This window comes from Hippoglossus stenolepis, chromosome 12 (assembly GCF_022539355.2).
Source record: "Hippoglossus stenolepis isolate QCI-W04-F060 chromosome 12, HSTE1.2, whole genome shotgun sequence".
NCBI lineage: Eukaryota > Metazoa > Chordata > Actinopteri > Pleuronectiformes > Pleuronectidae > Hippoglossus > Hippoglossus stenolepis.
In genome coordinates, this window is record NC_061494.1 from 23,986,980 (window position 1) to 24,010,123 (window position 23,144).

At 45.5% G+C, this 23,144-nt stretch overlaps 3 protein-coding genes across 15 annotated transcripts in view; 1 reads left to right on the forward strand and 2 right to left on the reverse strand.

Annotated features, from left to right (window-relative positions):
* Positions 1 to 5,641, reverse strand: part of map4k3a (mitogen-activated protein kinase kinase kinase kinase 3a) — a 35,950-nt gene extending 30,309 nt beyond the window's left edge. For 9 of the 11 annotated variants that reach the window (XM_035172813.2, XM_035172808.2, XM_047342251.1 and 6 more), the window contains exon 1: positions 5,394 to 5,641. In XM_035172813.2, the coding sequence (XP_035028704.1) occupies positions 5,394 to 5,489 (96 nt within the window). In that variant the 5' untranslated portion in view covers positions 5,490 to 5,641. The remainder of the gene's footprint in view (positions 1 to 5,393) is intronic. The other 2 variants (XM_035172815.2, XM_035172814.2) reach the window with 1 other exon arrangement.
* A 1,250-nt stretch (positions 5,642 to 6,891) lies between these two features.
* On the reverse strand, positions 6,892 to 12,724 carry thumpd2 (THUMP domain containing 2). The gene is made up of 11 exons (XM_035172818.2): positions 12,551 to 12,724; positions 11,562 to 11,700; positions 10,756 to 11,283; positions 10,515 to 10,651; positions 9,938 to 10,015; positions 9,806 to 9,858; positions 9,416 to 9,503; positions 9,005 to 9,076; positions 8,562 to 8,676; positions 7,907 to 8,027; positions 6,892 to 7,341 (listed from the first exon to the last, which is right to left on the reverse strand). Exons 1-11 carry the CDS (start codon positions 12,659 to 12,661, stop codon positions 7,023 to 7,025), a joined length of 1,761 nt encoding a protein of 586 aa, XP_035028709.2. The 5' UTR covers positions 12,662 to 12,724; the 3' UTR covers positions 6,892 to 7,022.
* Positions 12,725 to 17,923: 5,199 nt separating this feature from the next.
* Positions 17,924 to 22,751, forward strand: LOC118118599. Of its 3 annotated transcripts, none has more exons than XM_035171735.2 (7): positions 17,924 to 18,009; positions 18,299 to 18,574; positions 19,357 to 19,551; positions 19,696 to 19,865; positions 20,000 to 20,149; positions 21,067 to 21,242; positions 21,319 to 22,750. In XM_035171735.2, exons 2-7 carry the CDS (start codon positions 18,311 to 18,313, stop codon positions 21,750 to 21,752), a joined length of 1,389 nt encoding a protein of 462 aa, XP_035027626.1. In that variant the 5' UTR covers positions 17,924 to 18,009; positions 18,299 to 18,310; the 3' UTR covers positions 21,753 to 22,750. The 3 variants fall into 3 exon arrangements, with proteins under 3 accessions (XP_035027626.1, XP_047198151.1, XP_035027627.1); XM_047342195.1 differs by having other exon boundaries at positions 17,942 to 18,009; positions 18,302 to 18,574; positions 19,699 to 19,865; positions 21,319 to 22,751; XM_035171736.2 differs by having other exon boundaries at positions 17,942 to 18,009; positions 18,302 to 18,574.
* Positions 22,752 to 23,144: the final 393 nt, after the last annotated feature.

The following is a 23,144-nucleotide window of genomic DNA, read 5'->3' on the forward strand; positions in this document are numbered from 1 at the left end:
GGATGATTGTGGGCCAGCAGATTCTACTGCCACTCCACCGCCATCTGTCCGTGTGTGTGTTTGTGTGTATGACGATACAATCATCTGGTTCTGTGTGTGTGTTGTGCCGCAGCTCTCTGCTCCATCGTCTTCCTCTGCTGGAGCATGTGGGAAACAATAGGGCATGAACACACACACAATCACACAGGGAGGAAGTGAGGAGTCGTGCATTCCTGGACCATGGCTGCCCAGCTGTCCCACACACACACACATACAGGTCTCACCAGAGGAAATAGTAACCATCACTAAGTGTGTTACTGTAAAGAAGTCTTAAAAACATTAAAAAAACACTTTGACCAAGATCTACGGACGATAGTCTTCATCCTCACTTTCATGAATGTTTGTCTTGGTACCAAACTCAAGCTAACAAGAATATCATCCACTTCAAATGTGAGATAGCTAACATCTTTATGCTGTTTCAGGGGATTCAAACATGAAATGCATCCAACACATTCAGCCAAATGTACTGTCTGATCATGTTATCTTTATTTATGTTGATTACAAGCCTCCAATAGCCATGTCAGCTTGGGGATATTGGGCCGGCTGTGCTGTTAAACTGATCACAAAAAGAAAAGTCACAAAGGGACGGGTAGCAGTATTTGCCCCTGACGTAAAGTCCAAAAATACCCAGTTGCCTGGAGCGTTTCAAGAGGACACAACAAGGCCACTGATATTGATTTGTCATGAACTGATCTCTATCCCCAGGGAGGACAGTCGTCTTCCTCTGCCGCCTCGATCCGAGGCCACAAGCACTGTCAACTTGACAGAGCCAACAAATGACCGTGTACTGGTAAAAACAGAGGTACGCCAACTTTTAGACACCCCTTGGTAAAAAAGATCTATTACTGTTAAGTTATCAGAAGATGAACTGGTCGCCAAAAGGCCTAATGTATATAATAGCAATGAAATTGATTGGAACCCACATTCGGCAGAGGGCTGCAGGGAGCTGGCTCAGACATGGCTGTGGACAGGAGGTCACATTGAGCTCCGGACGACCAGGAGAACCCTCCGAGAGGACTCTTTGTACGGTTTGTACCAAGGCAAATCTAACTTGGACTGGAAAAGAGCATAAGGAAGTATTGGCAGACACTGGAGGGGGGGGTGCACTGTGCAGCCACACCTGCACAAATATGACCTTCATGGAAGAGTCACCACAAGAAATCCTTTCCTGCTACCTCAGCACAAAAATTTGTACATTTGCAAAGCAACAGTGAAACAAGCCTGTCCAGTCGACTGCTGAGGCTAAAAGAGAAATACTGGGCTACGATCAACAAGAGTAAGTTTGAGGGGAAACAGGTGCATCGTTTCATGTGAAGCACGGAGGTGAATGGATCAGGCTCTACGGGTTGTGCTGCAGCCGGTGGCGTGGGGAACATTTCACCAGTAGAAGAGCTTCTTGGCCCTCACAGTCTCCCAAACTAATCATCATCATTGGAAATCTGTGGATAGACCTCAGGTGCTTGCCAGACGGGCCAAACACCTCATGGACCTAAAAGCCTTTTGCAATGTAGAAAGTGTAAAAGTACAAGAGTAACTTCGGCTATGGCAGTTTTTACATTTACACCCATGGAGCAGGTTTCCAGAGTAATAAATTGAGCCAATACGTTTTATCTCTTATGGCGAACCCTGACAAAGCAGGACTGCAGAAGAAAGGGTGCTGCTGCTTCCCCGCTCCGCCAAGAGAAAGTGACAAATCAATACAAATCGTATCTTAACCGTCGGTGAGGGAGCCGGCCGCTTCCACAACGAAAGCCGGGCTCAGCAGCTCGTCTGATAATTCTTCTCTGCAGACTGTTTGGTTTTACTTAGTTTAAATCACACAGACGAGTCAGACGGGTAAACACGAGCGTCGGTGTAGTTTGTCATTGTGCTCCAGCGACGGTGAGAGAAAGGCTGAAGTGAAGCCGATGAAAAGTGAGAGTCACTGAGGATTCACTCGGTTCTGTCACCTCCAGAGAAAGGAAAGTTGTGTTTCTTTCTAATAGTATCGACACATAACTTAAGATTTGTGTTTAGGAATATTAAATCACTTGTGTAGCTGGTGTTTTTTTACACCTGATTGTAACCATGAGGTCAAACTGCTCAGATGGTTCCGTCAAATAATCCTGGGAACCGGTTTTATATTTGTCTTCATTTGGATGGAAAATAATAAGTAATAATATTAATTATATATTGCACAGCCCTAGATGCTCAATCTTCTTTTATTTCCCCCCCCGACCCGACCACCTGTGGGGTGTTTGTCGAAATCAACCCTGGAGCCGCTGGAGAATTTCATTAGTCTGAGTTTAAATCTGAGGTTCTGATGCTCCTGACTGACCTCGATGCTGTTCAGGTATTTCACTCCCTGCTCAGGAAACATTCCTGCTGCAAATTACTAAATAATTAAATGGACCAGTTGATGGAGATTATCAGCGCATGGTCTTGGCAGCATGAAATCATATCAGGAGCTCTTTCACAAAACTCTAAGGTATCACGTTGACGCCCTCTTTGGAGGATTAAACCTGTGTTCCAGGAATCGAGAGGCCTGTCGCACCACCAGCCAATCCACCTCCTTCAGTGTCGAGCTCGTACAACACACAGAGGCAGGCCCACAAACAGAGCAGCAGAAAACAAGCTCGCAGAGTTCACACTTTGTTTCCTGCTCAAACATTCCTGTACGAGCCACAGATTTTCACACAGCGGTAGAACCAAATATAGGCATCATTGAGGTTTACAAAAGTGCCCCGGTACTCAGGAGCACATCCTTTAATCCAGAGGTTTCAGGTTTGAGCCCCGCGAGTGTCCTTCAGCAAAACTTTCATTTCTGTGTGAACTGCATTGGTTACGTAATAATTTTATCCACAGTTTTTCAGCCTGTGTCAATGGGTGCCTCTGCTATAACTTTTATAACTCTGTTGTGTTTAGGTTGCACGAGTTGTGTCCTTTGCAACAGTTTATAAGAGCACCCGGTAATCAGCTGCACAGTGCGACAGACCGAGCAGGCGCTGACACTCGGAGCTGCTGACCTGTTGAGCAGATTATGTCAGATCCATCTATCGGTCTCCAGCCAGACAAGATACTAAACCTAAATTAGAAACCAACACGGGTGCATGGAGCAGGGAAGAATCATCTACGGAAAAAAGACACAAAATTTGTAGAAATAAGGACAAATTGTGTCGTATGTGGAAAGTAAGTTTGGAATTATTGCAGCAATGTGTTCAAGAAGACACAAAATCTTTCACATCTCCACTGTTTAGGATCTTTAATATCCCTGTAATTACCACAAAGAGTCTGGAGGTTAACCAAACATCATCTAGTCCCATTTAAGGGTTTAATGAATCTCCACAGAGCGAAAAGTGTCTCTGTGTGTGTGTGTGTGTGTGTGTCTCTCTCTCTCTACAGGCAAATTAAATTCCACAACAGGGTGATTGCTACACAAACAGCCACAGAGCAAAGAGGGAGGATGTTTAACCCACTTAACCTGACTGATATACACAGAGAGCTGCTGTGCAAGTCAACTGGCTGATGTGGATAGAACGTCTCAATCATGATCCAGAAGGAAAAATACCTTTAATATTTCAATAAGTGTTTGTTTATCAAACTTCTGCTTCTTCTGAACTTAACATACATAAAATGACATAACATAAAATGATGTTAAAGAGAGACTTGAGGCCCTGAATCCTGCAGCATCACTTCACTGTTTTATGCAATATTATAAATATTACATGACAAAATGGAAAGTCCAGCGTGGGAAATGCCTCAGGGACACCAGGGAGCATGCGGATCTACGCATGTCCCGATCTGATACCACGGCTTCAGAGAATATGAGTTCAAACGGGTGAGTGGGCAACTGTTGTTATGGAGCAGCAACAAAGAAGTGGAGCGTGAACCAGAGCTCATCAATCAAAGTCCCACGAGTAAAACACTGACGTGTGTCGTACGTAAATCTTCCGTTTCAAAGTGTGGCACTGGTGTCGCTAATTACAACACTTGTATTAGGCCATAAAACCATCATCACTTCCATACGGAGCTTTACCTCCACCGAAGAAGTTACGTTCTCACGACTATTTGTGCGTTGGTGAGAAGGAATACGTAAAAACGACTTGACAAGTCACCACAGAACTTGGTGGAAGGATGTGGTGGATCAGGAAAGACAATAATTAATGAAAATAATTATTACCCCTAATGAGGTGAGGGGGGTTCAGCTGCAAAATGACACCTCACCACTAGAGGTCACTAAATCCTACACACTGAACCTTTAAAATACGTGTTTTTTAAAAAGGTATGTGTACCACACTGAGCGATACGCAAATCCCAGGTATCGAAATCTTCATCACAATAATAATAATAATAGTTGTATGGAATCCTCTGTGATGACCCTGGGACCTCCCTGTGGTGCACGTGTTCTCCTGCAGGGTGACTTCACCTCTCTGTAACATGACATGACCCCTGCTGGGTTTGAACATGAACCCTAACTCGTCATGTTCCATCAGTGCATGAGACCCACAGCACCACATGAACCAGTCTGCACAGACATGATGGTCCCAGTTGCTCCATGAGCTCCTCCAGCTTCGTACTGGTGCCGGACCAGCAGGAGGAGCGGAGCGGCTTGTTGTGGCTGTGGAGCCGCTGGGAGCCGCCCGGGTCCCGGGTCCCGGGCAGCTGTCAGTCCGCCTCGCACCCGGGGACAGGTTTAACGAACCCCGCCGCAGCGGCTGCGTTTAACGGGATTAGAGATAAACCCGCCATGTTGCCTGCGCTTCGACCGAAGCCCGGCTCGGGTCGGACATCTCCCCGCGACTCGGGCACAAAAGCCCCGCTAGCTCAGCCATGCTAAGCGCCGTCGCACGGCTAACGGCTAGACGTCTATTCTCGGACACGTCTGCGGGAGGAAGCCCTTCCTCCTCCGCGATGCTAGCGGCAGCTCCGCGGCGGCGTCACGATAACAACACGATGCTAGCCGTGCCCCCCCCCCTCTTTCATCGCAGCTCTCTGACGCAGCAGATGTTGCGACCTGAAGGTTGACGCTAAAGCTAACGCTAGCCGTGTGTGCGTGTTGTGTGTCTGTTGTGTGCCTGCACTGCAGCAGTGTAGCAGTTGGGACGTGTTGCTAACGCGTGAAACAACAACAACAGGCTCCGAGCAGCAGACCTGCCCGGGCTGCGTGTCCGACGATGGAACCCGTGCAGGTTACCCACCGCATCGGGAAACGTCAACACGGCTAACGGGCGCCCGGTGGTCCCGCAACGAGTCCCCCGTGTCGCGTCAACACCAGCGGACTCGAACTGTGAACCAGCCGCGACTGGCCAACCCGCCCTCCTCGGTGTCCGATCATGGAACCCCGCGGCTGCTTCACCCCTCACCGCAGTTTTTACCTTGTACACATCTCCGTACGTGCCGCTTCCGATCCGCTGGATCAGCTCGAAGTCCTCCTGCGGGTTCCGCCGCGACAGGTCCCCGCTGGAGTTCATCGTGTCCACTGGCGACTGCGGCGCCGATCGCGCGCGTTGGACGAAGCCCGACGACGAAGGAGAAGCAGATTTGTGAGGAAAAACATACGCGACGTCAGAAGATCCCAGCCCGACTCCACTGTGGCTCCAACATGGCTGCCGCTGCGCAGGGAGCGTGCGCAGCGGAGCCGGGGCTGACACTTCAACTGCTTCATTGTGTGCGTGCGTGTTAGTGCGTGCGTGTTAGTGTGTGCGTGTGTGGAGTAAAACTGCAACTAATATGAATAACAATAACATTAGTAAGACAAATGAATCATTCCATCTTTTGCTTGTGCATCAAACACTGTTAGAATATCACAGGAGTAACATCTCTCATCTTATTTTATAAATATTAGACGTTTGATTAGCAGCATCGTCACCTCTCATCTCTCTGAGACATTAAAGATTTAATTTCTAACAGCTACTAATGTAATTCACTGACGATGCTTTAAAGGTTCAGTGTGTAGGATCTAGTGACATCTAGTGGTGAAGTGTCACGTTGCAGCTGAACGCCCCTCACCTCCAATAGATCTAGAGAACAGAGGGGAATGTATATTTCAAAGAATAAATGATATGATTGTTTATGTTTTACTTGCCTGTGTAATTACTTCAAATGGAAACACATAGAATCCGGTTTATTAAAACTCCTGCAGATGGAAACCACATGATGATAGAATGTGAGTCTACATGTCTGTTTAGTTTGTGTTATTGAGTTTTGTTTTGCAGCAGCGATGGTCTGCTGTGAGTTTACAGATAAATGAAGTGAATGAAAACACTAAGCCCCCAGTTGCCTTGCCTGGCCTCTGGATGCAGAACTGGGCTAAGCAGGGCTGAACTGTGGCAGATGGCCACATTGTGATGCAGCCGGGGGGGGGGGGTTCTGCTATAAACTGAGACTTTACATTTATCATGTGACTGCCCTCGACGCAGCAGGAAGAGAAAGTAGTTCCCTCTGTGCTCGGGGACCGCGACCGCCTGGTCACGGTCCCCGAGCACAACAACAAGACATTACATCATTTGCATCAAAACCCTAAATGCATATGTTTGTGTAATGTTAGCTAAAAACTACAGTTCCTCAAATCACTGAGCCTTTTAAAAATGTAATATATTTATGAGCTGTTTTCCATCCTAACTAATAGGATTGGGTCTGTGTCCCTGACAGGATGAGGTTAAACAGGGCTGAGAGACAAACTGGAACATTGTCTGTTCTGTTTTTCATTAAAAACTCACAAACAATCATTTCAAATATTAAGTTTAGACCTACAGCACAAGCTTCTTCCAAGTAAAGTTATGAATGTAAGTTAAATGTACAATAAGAAGATGGGTGAAGGATTAACGTTCAGATCTACAGTTCAAACAGAGATCAGAATTCACCATTGTTTAAAAAAAAACATGTATTTATTCAAGAAATTTACAATAAAAACCACATGGAAACAAATACACATGTGTCGTAGAGTAGTTCTAATAAAACCTGGCAAGTAAAAAAGTAAAAAATGTGACTTCCATCAACACAGATCAAGCATCAACTTTAACATATTTGTGGATGAGTCCGTCTATGGCACCTAAACTGACTCTCAGAGTTGTGTGGTGCTTCAGAGAGGAGGGGGGTGGAGGCAGTTGTTGCCCAGTCTGAGTGTCTCTTTCCTGGGGAGGTGAGGGTTTGACTCCCTGCTGCGTTTGGACAGTCTGCTGCTCTGTAGAAGACAGAGGAGGACACGGACAGTCTTTGGTTCCAGGTTGAGGCATCGGGTCTTTTGGAGCCAGGAGTTTTTTCAGGAGAAAGGACAACTGAGGACTCAGGAGCAGAACCAGGGATCCACCCACTCGGAGAACTCTGGACACATAAGCATTCAGTCATTTCAGCCACAAGTCATCTGGACAGTTAGTGTGATAACAGACGAGCTTATTGGATTTAAAAACGAGAAAGAAGAACAACACAAACATGTCAACATCAAATTAAATACTCAAACACATAGATATGAGCAGAATTACTGGGACGCAGCAGTTGGGATTCTGCAGCAAGTTAAATTTAAGACTTTTTAGACCATAACAAATGAAATGAAAGATTAATTAAAGATCAATGTCAAGTACGACGGATATGAAGGAATATTGGAGTCCCAGAATTATTGACACTGGTTTCTAGACAGTCATCAGTTCCACACTGGTTTTATTAGTAGTTTTATTACTGGGTGCTAATACTAAAAGTCGAGTTGAATGAGTGTTAACATAATTAAGACCTCCCTAGAAGTATTTAAGATGTGGTATGTAATGTTTTAACGAATTTAAAACTTTTTACGTCTTCAGAATATTGAATTTCTATAGTGACGTGCAACACAAACTAGTTCCATCTTGTGATTCACTGAAAGAAAGAAGAGAAACACACACACGGGGAAACACACCTCTCCATCTCTGCGACAATGACTGGCAGGTTGGCAGCCATGTTTGTTTTGGTGCCAAACTTCCTGCCAAACGGGAGGTCACAGATCAGGGCATCGACGCTGGCGCTGGGCAGAGGCAGCGCTGCAGGAGCACAGAGGAGCCAAGAAGTCATTTAACACAGGACAGCAGGGTTCACTCTCACCTCCCACTCACTGAGTCCATCCACAACACTGAGAATCCTCTGTCTCCACAAAGAGCGAAGTCAAGAGCATCTTCACCTGAATGTGCATCTCTCTGACACACTCAAGATTTCATGTGTCACTGTTTCCCAGCTACTCATTTAATATTAATAACACATTTAAATTTGAGCTACTCGTATGTTTATGTGCACATGTTTCCTCTTATACGAAAAATAGTTCAAATAGAAAAAGAGTATACAGGGGAAAGTATTTTTCATTTCATATTTCAAAGATTAAATGATGTCATTGTATATGTTTCACTTAACTACTTCAAACACAGACTTTTGACCTTTTGAGCATCTAGACACAAATGTTCTGTACAAGTCCAAACACACAGTAGGTCTGTCAAACAACATATCGATGTTTTAATGACATATTACTGCCGTACATTACACTGCAGAATCGACTGGTGGTTATTTATTGCAGCTTTTCTTACCCATAGACGAAGCTTTCAGCAGCTGTATCCTCTTCCTCAATTCTGCAAACTCTATGTTCTCATTGGCCTTCTGCAGCTGTCTGTCATCAATGTCCACGCCCAGGAAACAGGCGGCCTGAAGACGGAGAGCGAGACATATTATAATATTATTATTCCACCGGCAAGCTCCTCTGAGTGTATTCTTCTTTATGGTGATGATATGAAAACTTCTGATATTTCCAGAGAGGCCACAGAGGATTTGTCCAATCATAGCAATCAATAATAAATCAAAATGAATGAAATCACATAAAATGTGCACTAACTGCGACGAGGAAATAAACTACAGACTAAAGTGAACTGATCTTAATTCTCTCCATTCACGTCCAACACAGGTCAACGAGCGGACGAAACCAAAAAATCCAACAGTTCCCTTTTCACAGTGTTGGGTGGTTTCCTGTCCTCACCTTGTTTTCCTGCGCTGCTTCTATCAAGATGGTTCCCACTCCGCACATCGGGTCCAGCACACAGAAGCCTGGCTGAGAAACAGGAGGGAACAGACGGACAGTTACTCTGCTGCTTCACTGGGACTTTAACTAAAAGCTTTCACAGACTGACGAGTAGTGGACAACAAACAGAGGACATACAGGTTGAATGAGGACGACTTCAGTGGAGCAGCTTCAAGGCAGAACAGTCACCTTGGTTTTTACTATGGATTAATAAAACTAATGCAAACTTTAAATGGCTGCAATAACCCAAATAAGGAGCCTTAATTGTAGTATTAAGTTAATAATATCTCCAGATTTTCATACAAAATCAAAAACACAGAGATAATAAAGTAGAAGTCACACAATAAAGAGCAGAGTGTGTGTCGGCACCTGAATGTGAGCCAGTGACGCCATGGCCCAGGCGATCGTCGACCTCAGCCCGGTGGTCTTCATGTAGCTGCGGTGAGCCAGAGGTAACCTGCAGGAATGGAAACCACAGTAAGAAACAGACTCGTCTCCCGGCACCGGGTGTAAATCAACTGTTCTCCTGGGATTTAAGGTTCTGCTGGTGAGGGAGTCTGGGTTCAGGCTGCCAAGTCACGCTGGCAACAAAACCTCAACAAATCCCAGGAAACTGGCGATGACACACGGCGGTGAGAAACAACACAAAGACACAAAGCTGAACTTGCAGCAGAGAGAAGACATAAAGACACAGAGAATCTTAGTATGTCATGGTGTAAACACAGTGTGAAGTGGAGGGGACGGGTTCCAGCCAGTTACCTGCTCAGTGGGATCCCCAGCAGACACAGGTCGTCACTCAGATAAACATTCACCTGCAGGAAAACACAATATATCCATCTGACTCAGGTTATGATTCTATAATCGATAGAGGCAGGATGGTTCTGTTCTAACCTCCAGCTGTGGATTCTTCAGATCAACCTTCCAGCTCATCATTCGGCTCAATCCCACGCCCATCACTCTGCTCACCTCCTGCGTGAGACACAAGTTTCATATATATGTTCATCTGAATGTAGAATAACACAAAGTTATTAATGGATTCTGCACCTCTGGTTGATGAGGATGCTTTCTGTGTGTGGGTGTGTTCTCTGTGTGAACTATAACCTGATGGTTTGTCCACAGATTCTCATAATTCTACACAAACATCAAACTAACTGTGTTTTCTGTGCTTTGTTGTGAACATTCACCTGAAAGAGACAATAATCTGACGAAGGCCTGAGTAATAAAAGAATTACCAATAATTACCACAATACAATTTTCATCAATAGCAATATAAGAATTGATTGTTTGTGAGTATAAGACCACAACCTTCACTCAGGAGCAACAGGCTTTGGAGTTAAAATAAATAACAATACAACATTTATGGTGATAATCATGGATATGGACTCAGATGAATATTTGTATCTTGATATATTTATTGGCCCTGGTTGTGACTGTTCAGGCTTCGTCACGCGTGTTTAACTTCCTGCACCTGAGAGCTGAAGAGTCGAGACACAGATCCCGTGCACTTGCAGCTGATCCGAAACGAGAGCGTGACAGAGGAAGTGATCTCTGGTGTGATCCTGCTGAGCTGAGCTGGTTTCTGATCTGCTCCTCCTGCAGGTTTTACTGAATCCAGACGAACAAGAGAAACAAAGGAGGAAGAAAGAAATCAGCAACGACTGAAAGATGTCTGACTTAAATCCTGATATAAATAATGAAGTAATTTGTACCATGTTCCATGTTTTCCACAGAGCAGTCCTCTGCCAAGTCGTTTTTCTTCTTGCTGCCACTTTGCACTGATCCTCTGCTACTTATCATCCTCCTCTCCTCTTCATCATCTTCATCCTGTCTCTCTTTCTCAGCAGCCTCCTCGTCGTTCTTCCTCTTTATCCTTTTCTCCAGCATCTGCTCTTCAACTCCACAGTTTTCTCTGCTCATCTCTCGTTTCCTCTTCTTCTCCAGAGTCTGTGCTTCCTCTGGATCTTCACCTCCTCTCAGCCCCCTGGTCTCTCTTTCCTCTTCCCTCTGTTCCCCTGCTCTCTTTCCACTCTCGCACCATCCCTCCTCTTCCATCTGTTCTTCACTCCCTCTCCCCTCCTCTTTCCTACTCATCACCCCCTGGGGGGTGCTCGACGTGTTGGCAGCGGTTCTTCTTCCTTGAGCTAGTTCCCCCTGCAGGCGACTCCACGTCAACGCGGCGCTGGTCCACTGGTTCCTGTCGCCCAGCAGTCTGGACTTCAGCACAGCGGCGGCCTTGGCTGTGGAATCACAGATCAAAAGTCAGCGTAACAAAGATGATCAGGGCTTAAACTGCAAGATAGTTATGATTCACTGAGAGAGATTTCTTTAAGTGATGTAGAGCGTCTTCATCATTGATATTTGTGGACGTTCATCTACTTAAAATCACATATTTCTGGTTATATTTAGTGAAACAAGTCATCTGAGGTGTTTTTAAATGTCCAAGAGAAGATTCAGATGAGAATCGGCTGTGTGTTAAGATCCCAGACTAACTTTATGACGTGTGTGTATCTGGTACCTGGGCTGGTGAGGGAGCAGAGCTGCAGCGGCGCCTCGTGCTTCAACAGGAGGAAGAGTCGCTCTGCAGCCTTCAGCTCCACGACTCTGTGGATCCTCACCGACGAGCTGAACAACACCTTCCCTGAGAGCTGGGTCACCTGGACACAGCACAGAGATTCTAACCATCTAGGACGAGTCCGTCACATGTGATTATTAAAGGCCTGTAACTGCTTTGACCTACAGACGCAGAGTCATCATAACACTGAAGAGAAATAAAATGAGACATTTATGGGGATAATTATCTAGAAGCACTCGTCCAGCACTGATCCTCACATACAGGAACATGAAAACATATTTGCCAATTTTGGTTTTAAAATGACGAAACAAATTGATCCAAAAGTTAATTTATGGTCAATCCACTAATCAATCAATCAAGGAATTGTTGCAGCTCAATATGTTAATGCTAAATATTTAGATATTTAACTAATGTAACTGAAAATCACACAACAGTAAATCCTGAAAACTACGGTCTGCTGTAAATTATAAATACATGTATGTTTATGTATTTATACTCTAGACTGTGTTCAATATCTATATCTGTCAAAACTCGTTTAGCTACAAAACGTTAATAAGATAAGATAAAACTTTATTGATCCACACAGGTCAGATGAAGTTCTGTGAGTGAACTGTGAGTATGAACATTATCTACACCGTGTCCACTCTGTAGTAGTTTGTATGTAAAGGTTATAAAGTGATGGTTGCAGGAGCAAGAAGAGAAAACCTTTGTAAATATTAGTTCACATCATTATTTCCAACTTTCTCTGAAACTGAACTAGTGGAAGAAGAAGCTCACAGACCCTGGAACTGACTGTTTTCATATCAGTGTTATAAAGTATTATAAAGTATTATAAAGTATTATAAAGTATTATAAAGTATTAAACAGCATCAGAGTCAGAGGCTGAACACACTGGGCTCGTGGAGGAGGTTGTCATGGTGACGGTCACTCACATCCTCCGCCTCCAGCTTCCTCCGCAGCTCCTCCGTCAGAAAAGGCTCCATCCCGTTACCGGCGGTGCAGAAGTACCGAACACACCCCCCCTCACCGCCAGGCTCAGACATGATGATCCTCGTGCTCACTTCGAGCTGCTGAGCGGCTCCATGTTGGATCGTTTGTTGACACCGGAACAGGAAGTGTGTCTCCAGTGTGCGCAGGGACCCGTCGTGACCGGCAGGGGGCGCTCTCTCACCAGAACATGAGACAAACAGCAACAATCTGAAGAATACAATGAAAATAACATGAAATAAAATAAATGTAGAAATGAAATTCAGAAACACATGAATTACGACGTGGAACATGTTTATCAAATAGCACAGAGCACAGAGGCCAATAAATAGAAGTATAACAAGAAAAGATCAGATGTGGCTTCAATCACTAAATATTACATTAATGCAGTTGAACGTTTAATACAAGGAAATAGTAGTTATATAAGTTGATCTCATACAAATGACTATATACTGTATTTTTAATGTATTTATTATAATTTCTTGTTATATATTCCAATATCACAAACTAAACTTTCAACAAAACATAAAAACAGCAAAATGCCACACACACACACACACACACACACACACACACACACACACACACACACACACACACACACACACACACACACACACACACACACACACACACACACACACACACACCCCTGCTGCAGTTTCTGTGCCTGTTGCACTGAGCTGTAAACCTGACAGACGCTGACGGGCTGCACTGACCTGAGCAGCTCCATCGTAATGATGAAGAATTATGATCACAGAATATATTGATGTGACAGCAAACACAGGTATTATTTTAGATTGATGTCATATTGCATCAGTGAGTGAGGATTTGATTTCCTTTGAATCAACGAGTCATTTCTCTAATTGACAACTGGAAACCAGCACTTTGATATATTTGTTCTTAACAAATCCAAGTTTCAAATCCAGCAGAAGTCACAGCAACATTTACATATTTATTATACAAATATTCACAGTAGCAACAATCACACGATCTGAGACAGTGATCGTTTCATTCCGTCCAAAGATGAGAGAAATGTCCGTCAAGCAGAAGATATTTGTTTTGAACTTTTTGCCAAATGGATTCTTCATATTCAGAAAAAATTAAATAGTCAAGTTAAAAAATGATATCACCATCATTAACCACGTGTGGGGACAATGAAACTTTCATGGCATCCATCCAATGGTTCCTGAGAAAACTGATTCTGGACCAAAGTCGTGAACCAGCAACTTTTCAATCAAGATCCAGAACATGGATTAAAAATGGAAGCCATCATAAATATCTTTCTGTTGTCGCTCCAGTGACGATATTGTTTTTGTGAGTCATATTTGGTTTCACTCATGCGTCGTTGGTATTCTCAGTTTGACAGAAGAAAATGATCCGTCGCTACATTACATGCATTTGAAAAATGGCTTCATCGTTCATTTAACTCATGTTATTACTCAAAGAACCACAAAGTTCTGCTTCTTCTGTTCATCTCGGTCAGAACACACGGAGGGTCAGATCATGACCCCGATCAGAGGTGGTACCGGGAGATGGATGCTGATTACTGCACCTTTACTCCAGGACACATCTAATTCAAAATTAAGTTGGATTTATGGGGCTTACCTTGCACTTCAGCTTTTCTCTTTCCCTTCACTCTCACTCTCTGTAAAGTTTCGCCTGCGACTACACTTTTCATCAGCCCATAATATTGGATGTATTCATGTAGAAAGGAGACATTAATACTCCTTTCTACAGCTGCCATTTGCAATAATTAGACCCACTGCTGCTAAGTGAACACAACAGCGTCACAAAATGGAAGCCGTCTGGCGCCCGGCCATGGGATGATATATTACTGTACATTAAACTTGCTTTTATTCTCCTCCACACCCGTAAATGAACGGATAGAGGAGGATGAATGCAGACAGAGAGGGAGGGGGGGCAGGTGGAGGAGAGAGGCGGGGGAGGAGGGATCATGAAGAGAGAGAGAGAGGGAGGTAAGAATAATGGATGAATAGATCATCTGGAGGAGGGCAAGAAACAGAAGCTCTGTTTAACAGCTTCATCACATCGGACCAATCAGAGCAGAGTCGGCTTCACTGAGTTTCTCTGGAGCTCAGATCAGTTTTAAATGAGACGATAACGTAAAGTTCTGTTAATGATCAACACACAAACATGACCTGGGTCCAAAACCAAGATACCACAGTGTGACAGGAACTAACGACAGAAACCATCTTTGAGGATATTTATATTCTACGTGTAGTTTGACGACGGAGCACCGAATGCACTGGGACGTTGATATCATGTGATTGACAGCAGGTAACGTCCAATGGGTGCAGGCGGCAGGTGTAGGTGGGCGTGTCAGGCTCCACCCTTCGCTCTTCCAAATATGGTCACTTCTGATTTCCAGAAACCAAAACAGGGCTGAAAAATAAACTCAAGGCTTTAAAACGACTGTTCACAAACCAATGACCTCACGGTGGGTTGGTCATTCTGTCTGACGAACCTCTTCTCTTCCTTCCTGTCTCTTCTTCCATCATTTCCTTCTCCTCTCGTTCTTTCCTTTCATCTACACTTCACTGTCAGATGGAAATTAAACCTTCACAAAGAGACGGAGCATAAAAAAGAGGAAATCAGAGCAAACGAGAGAGGGAGAGAAAGAGCGAGAGCAGGGAAACTCCCACCACCTAACTATATGTGTGTGCGTTAATAACCATCACTGTGTGTTGATGTGTGTGTGCATGTCGGTAACGTGAGCACATTGAAATATTTCCTGCCTCTCAGAGGAGTGTGAAGTGTGTCGACAGGCTCAGGATCCATGGAGAGAGGGAGAGGGAGAGGGAGAGAGACAGAGACAGAGACAGAGACAGAGACAGAGACAGAGACAGAGACAGATCCTCTCCCAGCTGCAGAACTCAAACCAGTTAACACTGCATCAAACTGACAGAAGCTATCAAAATCAACAATAACCAGAGAAATGGGAAAGAGCAGCCGGCTGGAAACGGGACTGGGAGGAGAGGAAGAAGCATGAAGAGACAGAAACCAGGGAAGGTGTGTGTGGTCGACATCGTCATCTGTGTTTAACGTCAGTATATCATTAACACTAACTAACCCATAACACACACATAATTATACTTTTAAAATTTTTATAATTCCCCTTTTAATGGGATTTAGTCCTACATGAAATTCTCAGAATATATTATATTTTTTATTATTTTATTCCATCTTCCCAAAAATTTAATTTACAGAATTTATAATCCACTGATTCATTTTATTCATTTCAATGATAAACTCTTCCTACGACCATTTCTGAAGCTGCCATGAGCCACATGGAATCCAGCCGTCGTTACCTTTACACATCTGCTCTGCTGCCGTGCGTCAGAACGTGCTCCGTGAAGGAATCCTCTTCTGTTTCCGTGGTGCGGTCGGTTGGTCCTCAGCCAGTTGGGCTCATCTGCTTAAGTGCTGCGAAGACGCTCTGCAGATAAGTGGAGCCGTGGCCCAGAGAGTGGCTCGTGAAGGAGGAAACATTCATCACTTTGCTTATCTCACCGCAATATTTCCGTCTTCATAACAGCTTGAGATGCTGCAAAATCTGTCAACGTGTTGAAGAGTGTGCTGCTGCTACTTCACTGGATAAGAACTTCCTAACATGACAGAAAACAACCAACTATGACTTTTCAGTTTGGTCCATGTCCCATCCACTGACGTGGAGGAGGCACAGTTCATTACCATTACTTCTGCCAACCACCAGGGGCTGACCCAGATGTTTTGGCTTCACTTTTGTCTAATCGTCCATCTTTATTTAGATAAAACCCAAACAATGAGCTGCTAGATGCTAAAATCACCATCGACCTTATGAGGGAAACACAACGATTCACAATAAGTGACCCACTTCACATTTCCACCTTTATCTGTGTTGCAACATGACATCATGACACAGAAGAGCTTGGCACAGCTTCCAGTCCTTCAGCCGTCAGCGCAGGAGACGCCACATGCTGCTGGTGCAGCGTTACGTCCCAGCTGAGCACTGGAGAGGAGGAAGACAGGTTCCAACGTGGAGGAAGGTCTCAGAAGTTTAATCCACATGATGAACACCCTGAAGATCCACATTCACCTGAGGAACAGGTTCATTCAGCCCAGATACTCTGAGGCCTGATGGTGCACAAGCCCTTGTCCCAGTTAACAAAGAACTCACACTTCACAAAATCCCAAATCCCCAAGTGAAGAAAGTCAACATCACACGAGGCCACTGCTCCATTTATCTGAATAAAAGAGCTGGAAGCCCTTGGCCTATTTCTTCAATGTTTGACACAGCTGTTATTAGAGTTTGCAGTTACTACTTTAATTCTAAAGGACATCTGGCCTGTTCCGGGGAGCCCCCCCCCCGCACAGTTCCACTATCACACATTCACTTAAAGATTATGAAAAAGGTGCAAAACCATAACTATTCTCTGGTTTTTATTCTTCATGCACAAACAGCACACAGGCAACAGAGACCCACTCAGAGAGAGATCTGCCTCCTTCGAATGGCTGCATCGGGTCTTTGGACCAGAAGAGACGACACAGGTCCAGAGGGTCCAGAGGGTCCAGAGGGTCCAGAGGGTCCAGAGGTAGAGGTCCAGAGGGTCCAGAGGTCCAGAGGGTCCAGAGGGTCCAGAGGTCCAGAGGGTCCAGAGGTCAGAGGGTCCAGAGGTCCAGAGGTCCAGAGGTCCAGAGGGTCCAGAGGTCAGAGGGTCCAGAGGTCCAGAGGTCCAGAGGTCAGAGGGTCCAGAGGTCCAGAGGTCCAGAGGGTCCAGAGGTCCAGAGGTCCAGAGGGTCCAGAGGGTCCAGAGGTCCAGAGGTTCAGAGGTCCAGAGGTCCGTCCAGAGGGTCCAGAGGGTCCAGAGGGTCCAGAGGTCCAGTCTCAGTGAGTCTGAGGGTTCAGAGCCAAAACGCTCTTATCTCAGTCCCACTCCACTGATCTTTATCTGAAATAATACGATTCTTCAGATGAAAAAGAAAACTTGATTAGTTTACAACGAGCTGACACAGTAACTGAAAGAAGGAACATCCGACTTTAGCTCAAATTAATACATCTTCAAAAAGAGAAGAGGATTTATTTCACATGAGTAACGACATTTGTGAGCAGCAACATTTTCACTCTGCTGTGAAGAAAGTAAACGACATAAAATAAAAATACGACCCAACAGTCTCATTCCTGCTGCTTCTCACAGTCAATCTCTTCCTCCTCTTTCAGAGCAGCTGCATTGGCTTCTCTCTGCCGCTAGAGGGAGCTGTAGCTTTGCTGCTGAGCTTCTTCCTCTGCTGTGTTGTCTTGATTCATCTCTGCAGCAGGATGTGCAGGGGAGGAAGAGGAGGGGTGAAGAACCCAGCTGCCGGAAGAGACTCACTCAGACTGAGAGGTGGCAGGTTGGCTCAGGTTTGTGTTATGTTTGTGTTGTTGTGTTTGTGTTGTTATGGATTTATAAGGTTAATGTTAACATGATGAATTGAAGACGTGCTTGTAGTCGTACAGACCACGATTCACCACTTGTGTTAAAGCCCTTTAACTTATTACATATTATGTGTTGTGCATAAGTAGGACAGCACATAATTACATTTGTTTAATCATATGCATTATTTACTGTTTGTGGTTCAGTATTAGCTCAATGTCTGAGGTTTGTTTACACTGTATGAACTGCAGTTTAATTCCTCCTCTTCTTCCTCAGAAGCTGCCATAGATGAAGAGTTCTCTCCTGGTTAGTCAACACACACACACACACACACACACACACACACACACACAGACACACACCATCATGGGCCAGCTGTTCTCCTCAGATGAAGAGTGTTCTCAAGTGAAGGACGCCCTCGGCTCCCTCCTCTTCGGCGCCATGCTGGAAGGCGGCGCTGTGCCTGACCTGGGAGTTGTGCACCCGCTCCTCTTGGCCAATCACCAGGAGGGCTTCGACCCCCAGGACCGCCTCCAGCAACAACTGCGACAGGTTGATAAGATTTATATTTTCAAAAAGCACGACCGTGTGTGTGAGCGATGATAATTCTGGTTATGAGCAGAACATTGAGGAAACATAACACGTGTACATTGACACCAATATTAATCAGATTAACACTTTCATGTAAATATCATCTTGTGATTTACCAGAATATGGAACTAGGAATAATAATAATAATCACATCAAGACATGTAGAGAATCAGCTCCTGAGCAGGTTTATTTCTTCATCGCATTATGGCATCAACATACAACAGTTATACTTTCAGGCTGGGGGTTTAAAATAGTGGGGTGAACGCTGCACGTATGAAGTAGTGCACGTATGACGTAGTGCACGTATGTTGACATGAGTCATAATTAGCAACTCATGTTACATTATGATCAGAGTCTTATTCAGAATAAGGTCAGTAGTCAATGAGGAGAGTGAGTGCATAACATGAGATGATCTGAGAGGATGAACCGCTCATTGGTTTCACCTTTACATCCGTTCAGTGGGGGTGTAGATGGCGTTGCCTTGAGACAGTAAGAAAAGAGTGATTGTGCAACATGAGGCATCACTCCTGTTTCACCCTGTTTCACTCTGTTTCCTCCTGTTTCAGTCCTGTTTCACTCCTGCTGGTAAAGAAATCAATGGTCACCAAGGACCAACGTGATGATGAAGGAAAGAAGAAGAGAAATCTCCTCGCTGAGCATTTGTATTTTTACAGAGACGGATGATAAGAGACGCTGAGCTGGAGTTCGGTTACGTTTCATCATGAATGTTCCCGCCCCCCCAGCTGCAGGGCGACATTGGGAACAGGGCGCCCGCCTACCTGAGGGATCTGATTGGCAGATTGACAACCTTCTCGGATGAGCCGCGCCTGGCTGGATTGGTGGGACTGGTGGTTACCATGGTGATGGATATGGCTTACACGTCATCGAGACAGGCGTCGGGGGTGAAAGGGAAGTCAGCGGGGTCATCGTCGGGCCAGGTGAGACCTCTGATGTCAAATAAAGACAGTTATTGCTCCAGCACATTAAAAAAAGTCTTTAAAAAGATTCAAAAAGTGCTGAAGTGAGACAGAAGGTCTGGGAGAGCTGTTCGTCAGTTCATGTGTTGGAGCTTGTTCCCGCAGCAGAGAGTGGGGGAGCTGCAGGAGGTGATGGAGGAGTACCTGAAGCGCTGCAGGATCAACCTGAGCGACAGGAACAAGCTGATCCAGGACGCCGTCCGACTGGAGGGGCAGCTCAGCCTCACCCTCACCCAGCTGAAGACCTGTCTGCTGGGGGGGGACTGTGACTCCAGGTGAGTGAGGGCGAGGCATCGTGCAGGGGGGAGGAAGTGAAACACAGGGGCCACAGTAGAATAATGAAGACGAGGGTAAAGTTCTGTATAGTTGGATGTAGCAGGACAGGTTCTAACGCTGTTTCCTCCCCCAGGTCTCTGAGGCACTGGGCCAGTGGAGCAGCGTTTCACACCCAGATGTTGGTTCAACTGGCTGGACTGGAAGGTCGGGTGGAGCCCCGGGCTGCGAGGGCGGCGCTGGAGCAATACAAGGAGGACCTCACACAGATCATACCTGCTTACAGGTAACATCCAGCCAGCTACAACTCCCCCGCCTGCATGTCCACGGGATAATGGCTTTGTGGGGTTTATGTATATAAATATATTCCACTCACAGTGCAGGCAGTGTACGTTGTGTTCTGCCGTGTGTAGGTGGAACAAATACAAACAAAAACAGTGCGAGTGCAAACACTGGAATATCTGGGGGCCGTGTTGTCAGACAGCAAACACACAGCAGCTCCGTGGAGACAGGAAGCTGCTTTAATAAAGCTCAGTGACGGAGGAAACCGCTCAGGACCCGGCTGTCTGCCGCTCCACGAGCTTCCCTGTCTGCTCCGGTTGTGACAGAGAACACACACAGAAAGTTTATCAGCCTGTCAGGAAAAGTGCTGCAGTAAACCTCACGCTCACATTTCCACTCGCTGCTGACGGAGGACACATCCTGTCAAACAGGAGACGGCTGCAAACGGGAAATAATCCACAATGTGGGAATGAGATGGGAAATACATGAAAGTCAGTGAGTGTTTACATTTTGTGACCGACACACAGAAGCCATGCAAACAGAGACGTTATATAAAGATGGACGATATGACAGCTTCTCAAAAGTGAAGCCACAACATCTTGATGGCCCCCTGGTGGCTGGCTGCAGTATAAAGTCAAAGTACAGGTTACATTCATACAAGGATGGTTTCTGTCATTTCAGGTCGTTATTATCACACTGGTATTTGATCTATTTTGGTTTGACTTTACAAAAATGAGGTGAAACATAATGATTGACAGCTGAGACTGATGAAGGGCACGATGACGGTAGGAAGTGGAGACGCAACGTCGTTCTTTATCCACAGTCTGTCAGTAACATGTTATCTCCGTGATATTGGAATGATCAAGGTTTATATCTCAATGAATAAATGGTTTCTGATCTGTTTTGAATCTCTTCTTACAGGAGGTATAAGTCCAACACGGTGTGTGTGGTGAAATGTCGAGGGGGGGGTCTCCCTGCGTCATGTGACCCCTCCAATGAGATGCCAGAGGACGGATCCATGACGGGACTCACTGTGACGGACAGAGAGACAGGAAAGAGTGTGACGCTGCCTCTGTCCACCTTGGAGACAGAAACAGGTGGATGTTGTTTTAAAGAAAACTTCTCACAATGTCTGTCAAGTTGCATTTAACTGAACTGAGCTGAACTTTCCAGGGAGAAGGAGGAGACCTGACGGTTCCTTTGTGACCTCGTCCATGAACCTGGACCTGATCACCTCAGATCAATACGCCCAGGTCTATGTGGAGCATCTGTTCTCTGCTGAGGGACCTGTGGCCGAGCTGCAGAGCTACTTCAACAAGGCCAGCGACCATCTGCGATCACTTAGAACTCAACCGGGATCCACAGACCAGCCCGGGGTGAGGGACGGGAAAGAAGGAGGCGACGGGGGGGAACCTAAAGAGCAGGCGGAGGGAGGACATGGAGAGCAACGAGTGGACCGGGCCAGAGGTGATGAACAAGACAAGACCGAGAGGAGAGGAAGAGGAGAGGAGATGAAGGAACTCGATCAAAGAGATGAAAGTTTGCAACTGAGCATCACAGAGACGCAGCCGGAGGAAAGACTCGATCAGGGAGCGTCAAGTACATAAAAGCAATGGACACTGGCCAGCCGCCATATTAAAGATGTCAGTTCAGCACTGTAGAGGAAATAAGAGAGGAACTCAGAAACCTTTTATCACCGGGGAAGCAGAGGACTGAGGACGAGATAGAGAGGCTGAGGGAAGGTGAAGAGCAGCTCTACTGCAGGATGACATCAGCTCTGTCCACATATGAACCCAAATAGCTTTATATTTAATAAGTTAACATGTGAAGTCAGTATATCTGGTAAATATTTAGAAGATGTCAGAAAAGTATTTATTTGTAAAGAAGCTTAATACTCGACTCAAAGTGTGAGTCGCTCATTTTCAGCTGGAAACGTTTTTGTACATTTGCTCACAACTATTGTACCAAGAATCTTATAGTTATAACCATAGACTGTAAATAAAGATGGAAGAAGCTTCGCCACTTCCTGCAAAAATGAAGCTAGAATACCTTGGATGCGGGCGCCGCCATCTTGCACTGGTAATGACTTTAACTTGGACTCCCAGTGTCCGTGCTCCAGTCACACCTCTGACTCTCTGGAAAAGGTCACCAGCAGGACAACGACCTGTCCATCACCTGCACGGGTCCATCTCCCGCCTGTGTGTGTGGGGGGGGAAAGGACGTTCTGAGTGACAGGAGAGTCTGCACTTTCTGTTAGAGTGCGTCTCCCTCAGGAAGGTTGAAAAGATGCTTTCTCTCTCGGCGTTCTGTTGCAGCAGGTGGGCGAGCGGCACAGGAAGGAGCTCTAAAGGGTGTAGCTGGCAGCGCTGTGTGGATAACAAGCCAGTGTGTGTGGATTTCTGCACGTGGGTGTGTTGGTGTGAGTGTGTGAGAGAGTCAGAGTGTGTGTGTGTGTGTGTGATCACATGCTTGTTGGTGTCTAAATTTGAGAAATAAAAAATTGAGGAACAACATGTGAAGAGACGTGAAATATTGTGTGTGAATTAGAAGTGTGTGAGTTACTTAAAGAAAAGAGATGATGGAGATGGTGTGTGTGTGTGTGTGTGTGTGTGTGTGTGTGTGTGTGTGTGTGTGTGTGTGTGTGTGTGTGTGTGTGTGTGTGTGTGTGTGTGTGTGTGTGTGTGTGTGTGTGTGTGTGTGTGTGTGTGTGTGAGGTCCTGCTTGCTGTCGATGAGTCACACTTCACAGCTCCAATTACTGGTCTCTGCTCTGCTAATGCTGTCTGATTGGTGTTATTACTCTCTCACTCTTTTATTCTCTTCCTCCCTCACTCCGTTCTCTCCCACTGGCCGTCAAGATTAAAATGACTGTTATTTCATAGATGTGACCGGCTTTGTGCGCACACACACACACACACACACACACACACACACACACACAGCTCATCTACTTCCTGATCTTTAGAAACTGCTCTCTCTCCATTACTGGTCCTGGTCAAT

Bases quoted from the DNA above. Each gene is read 5' to 3' on its own strand.
- thumpd2 (XM_035172818.2), bottom strand. From the start codon at position 12,661: ATGTCTGAGCCTGGCGGTGAGGGGGGGTGTGTTCGGTACTTCTGCACC. The intron at 11,284-11,561 runs GTACCAGATACA...GTGATTCCACAG, and splicing joins CTGCTCCCTCACCAGCCCAG to CCAAGGCCGCCGCTGTGCTG. The intron at 9,077-9,415 runs GTGCCGACACAC...CCTGTTTCTCAG, and splicing joins CGTCACTGGCTCACATTCAG to CCAGGCTTCTGTGTGCTGGA.
- LOC118118599 (XM_035171735.2), top strand. From the start codon at position 18,311: ATGAAGAGTTCTCTCCTGGTTAGTCAACACACACACACACACACACAC. The intron at 19,866-19,999 runs GTGAGTGAGGGC...TTCCTCCCCCAG, and splicing joins GGGGGGGACTGTGACTCCAG to GTCTCTGAGGCACTGGGCCA. The intron at 21,243-21,318 runs GTGGATGTTGTT...TGAACTTTCCAG, and splicing joins CACCTTGGAGACAGAAACAG to GGAGAAGGAGGAGACCTGAC.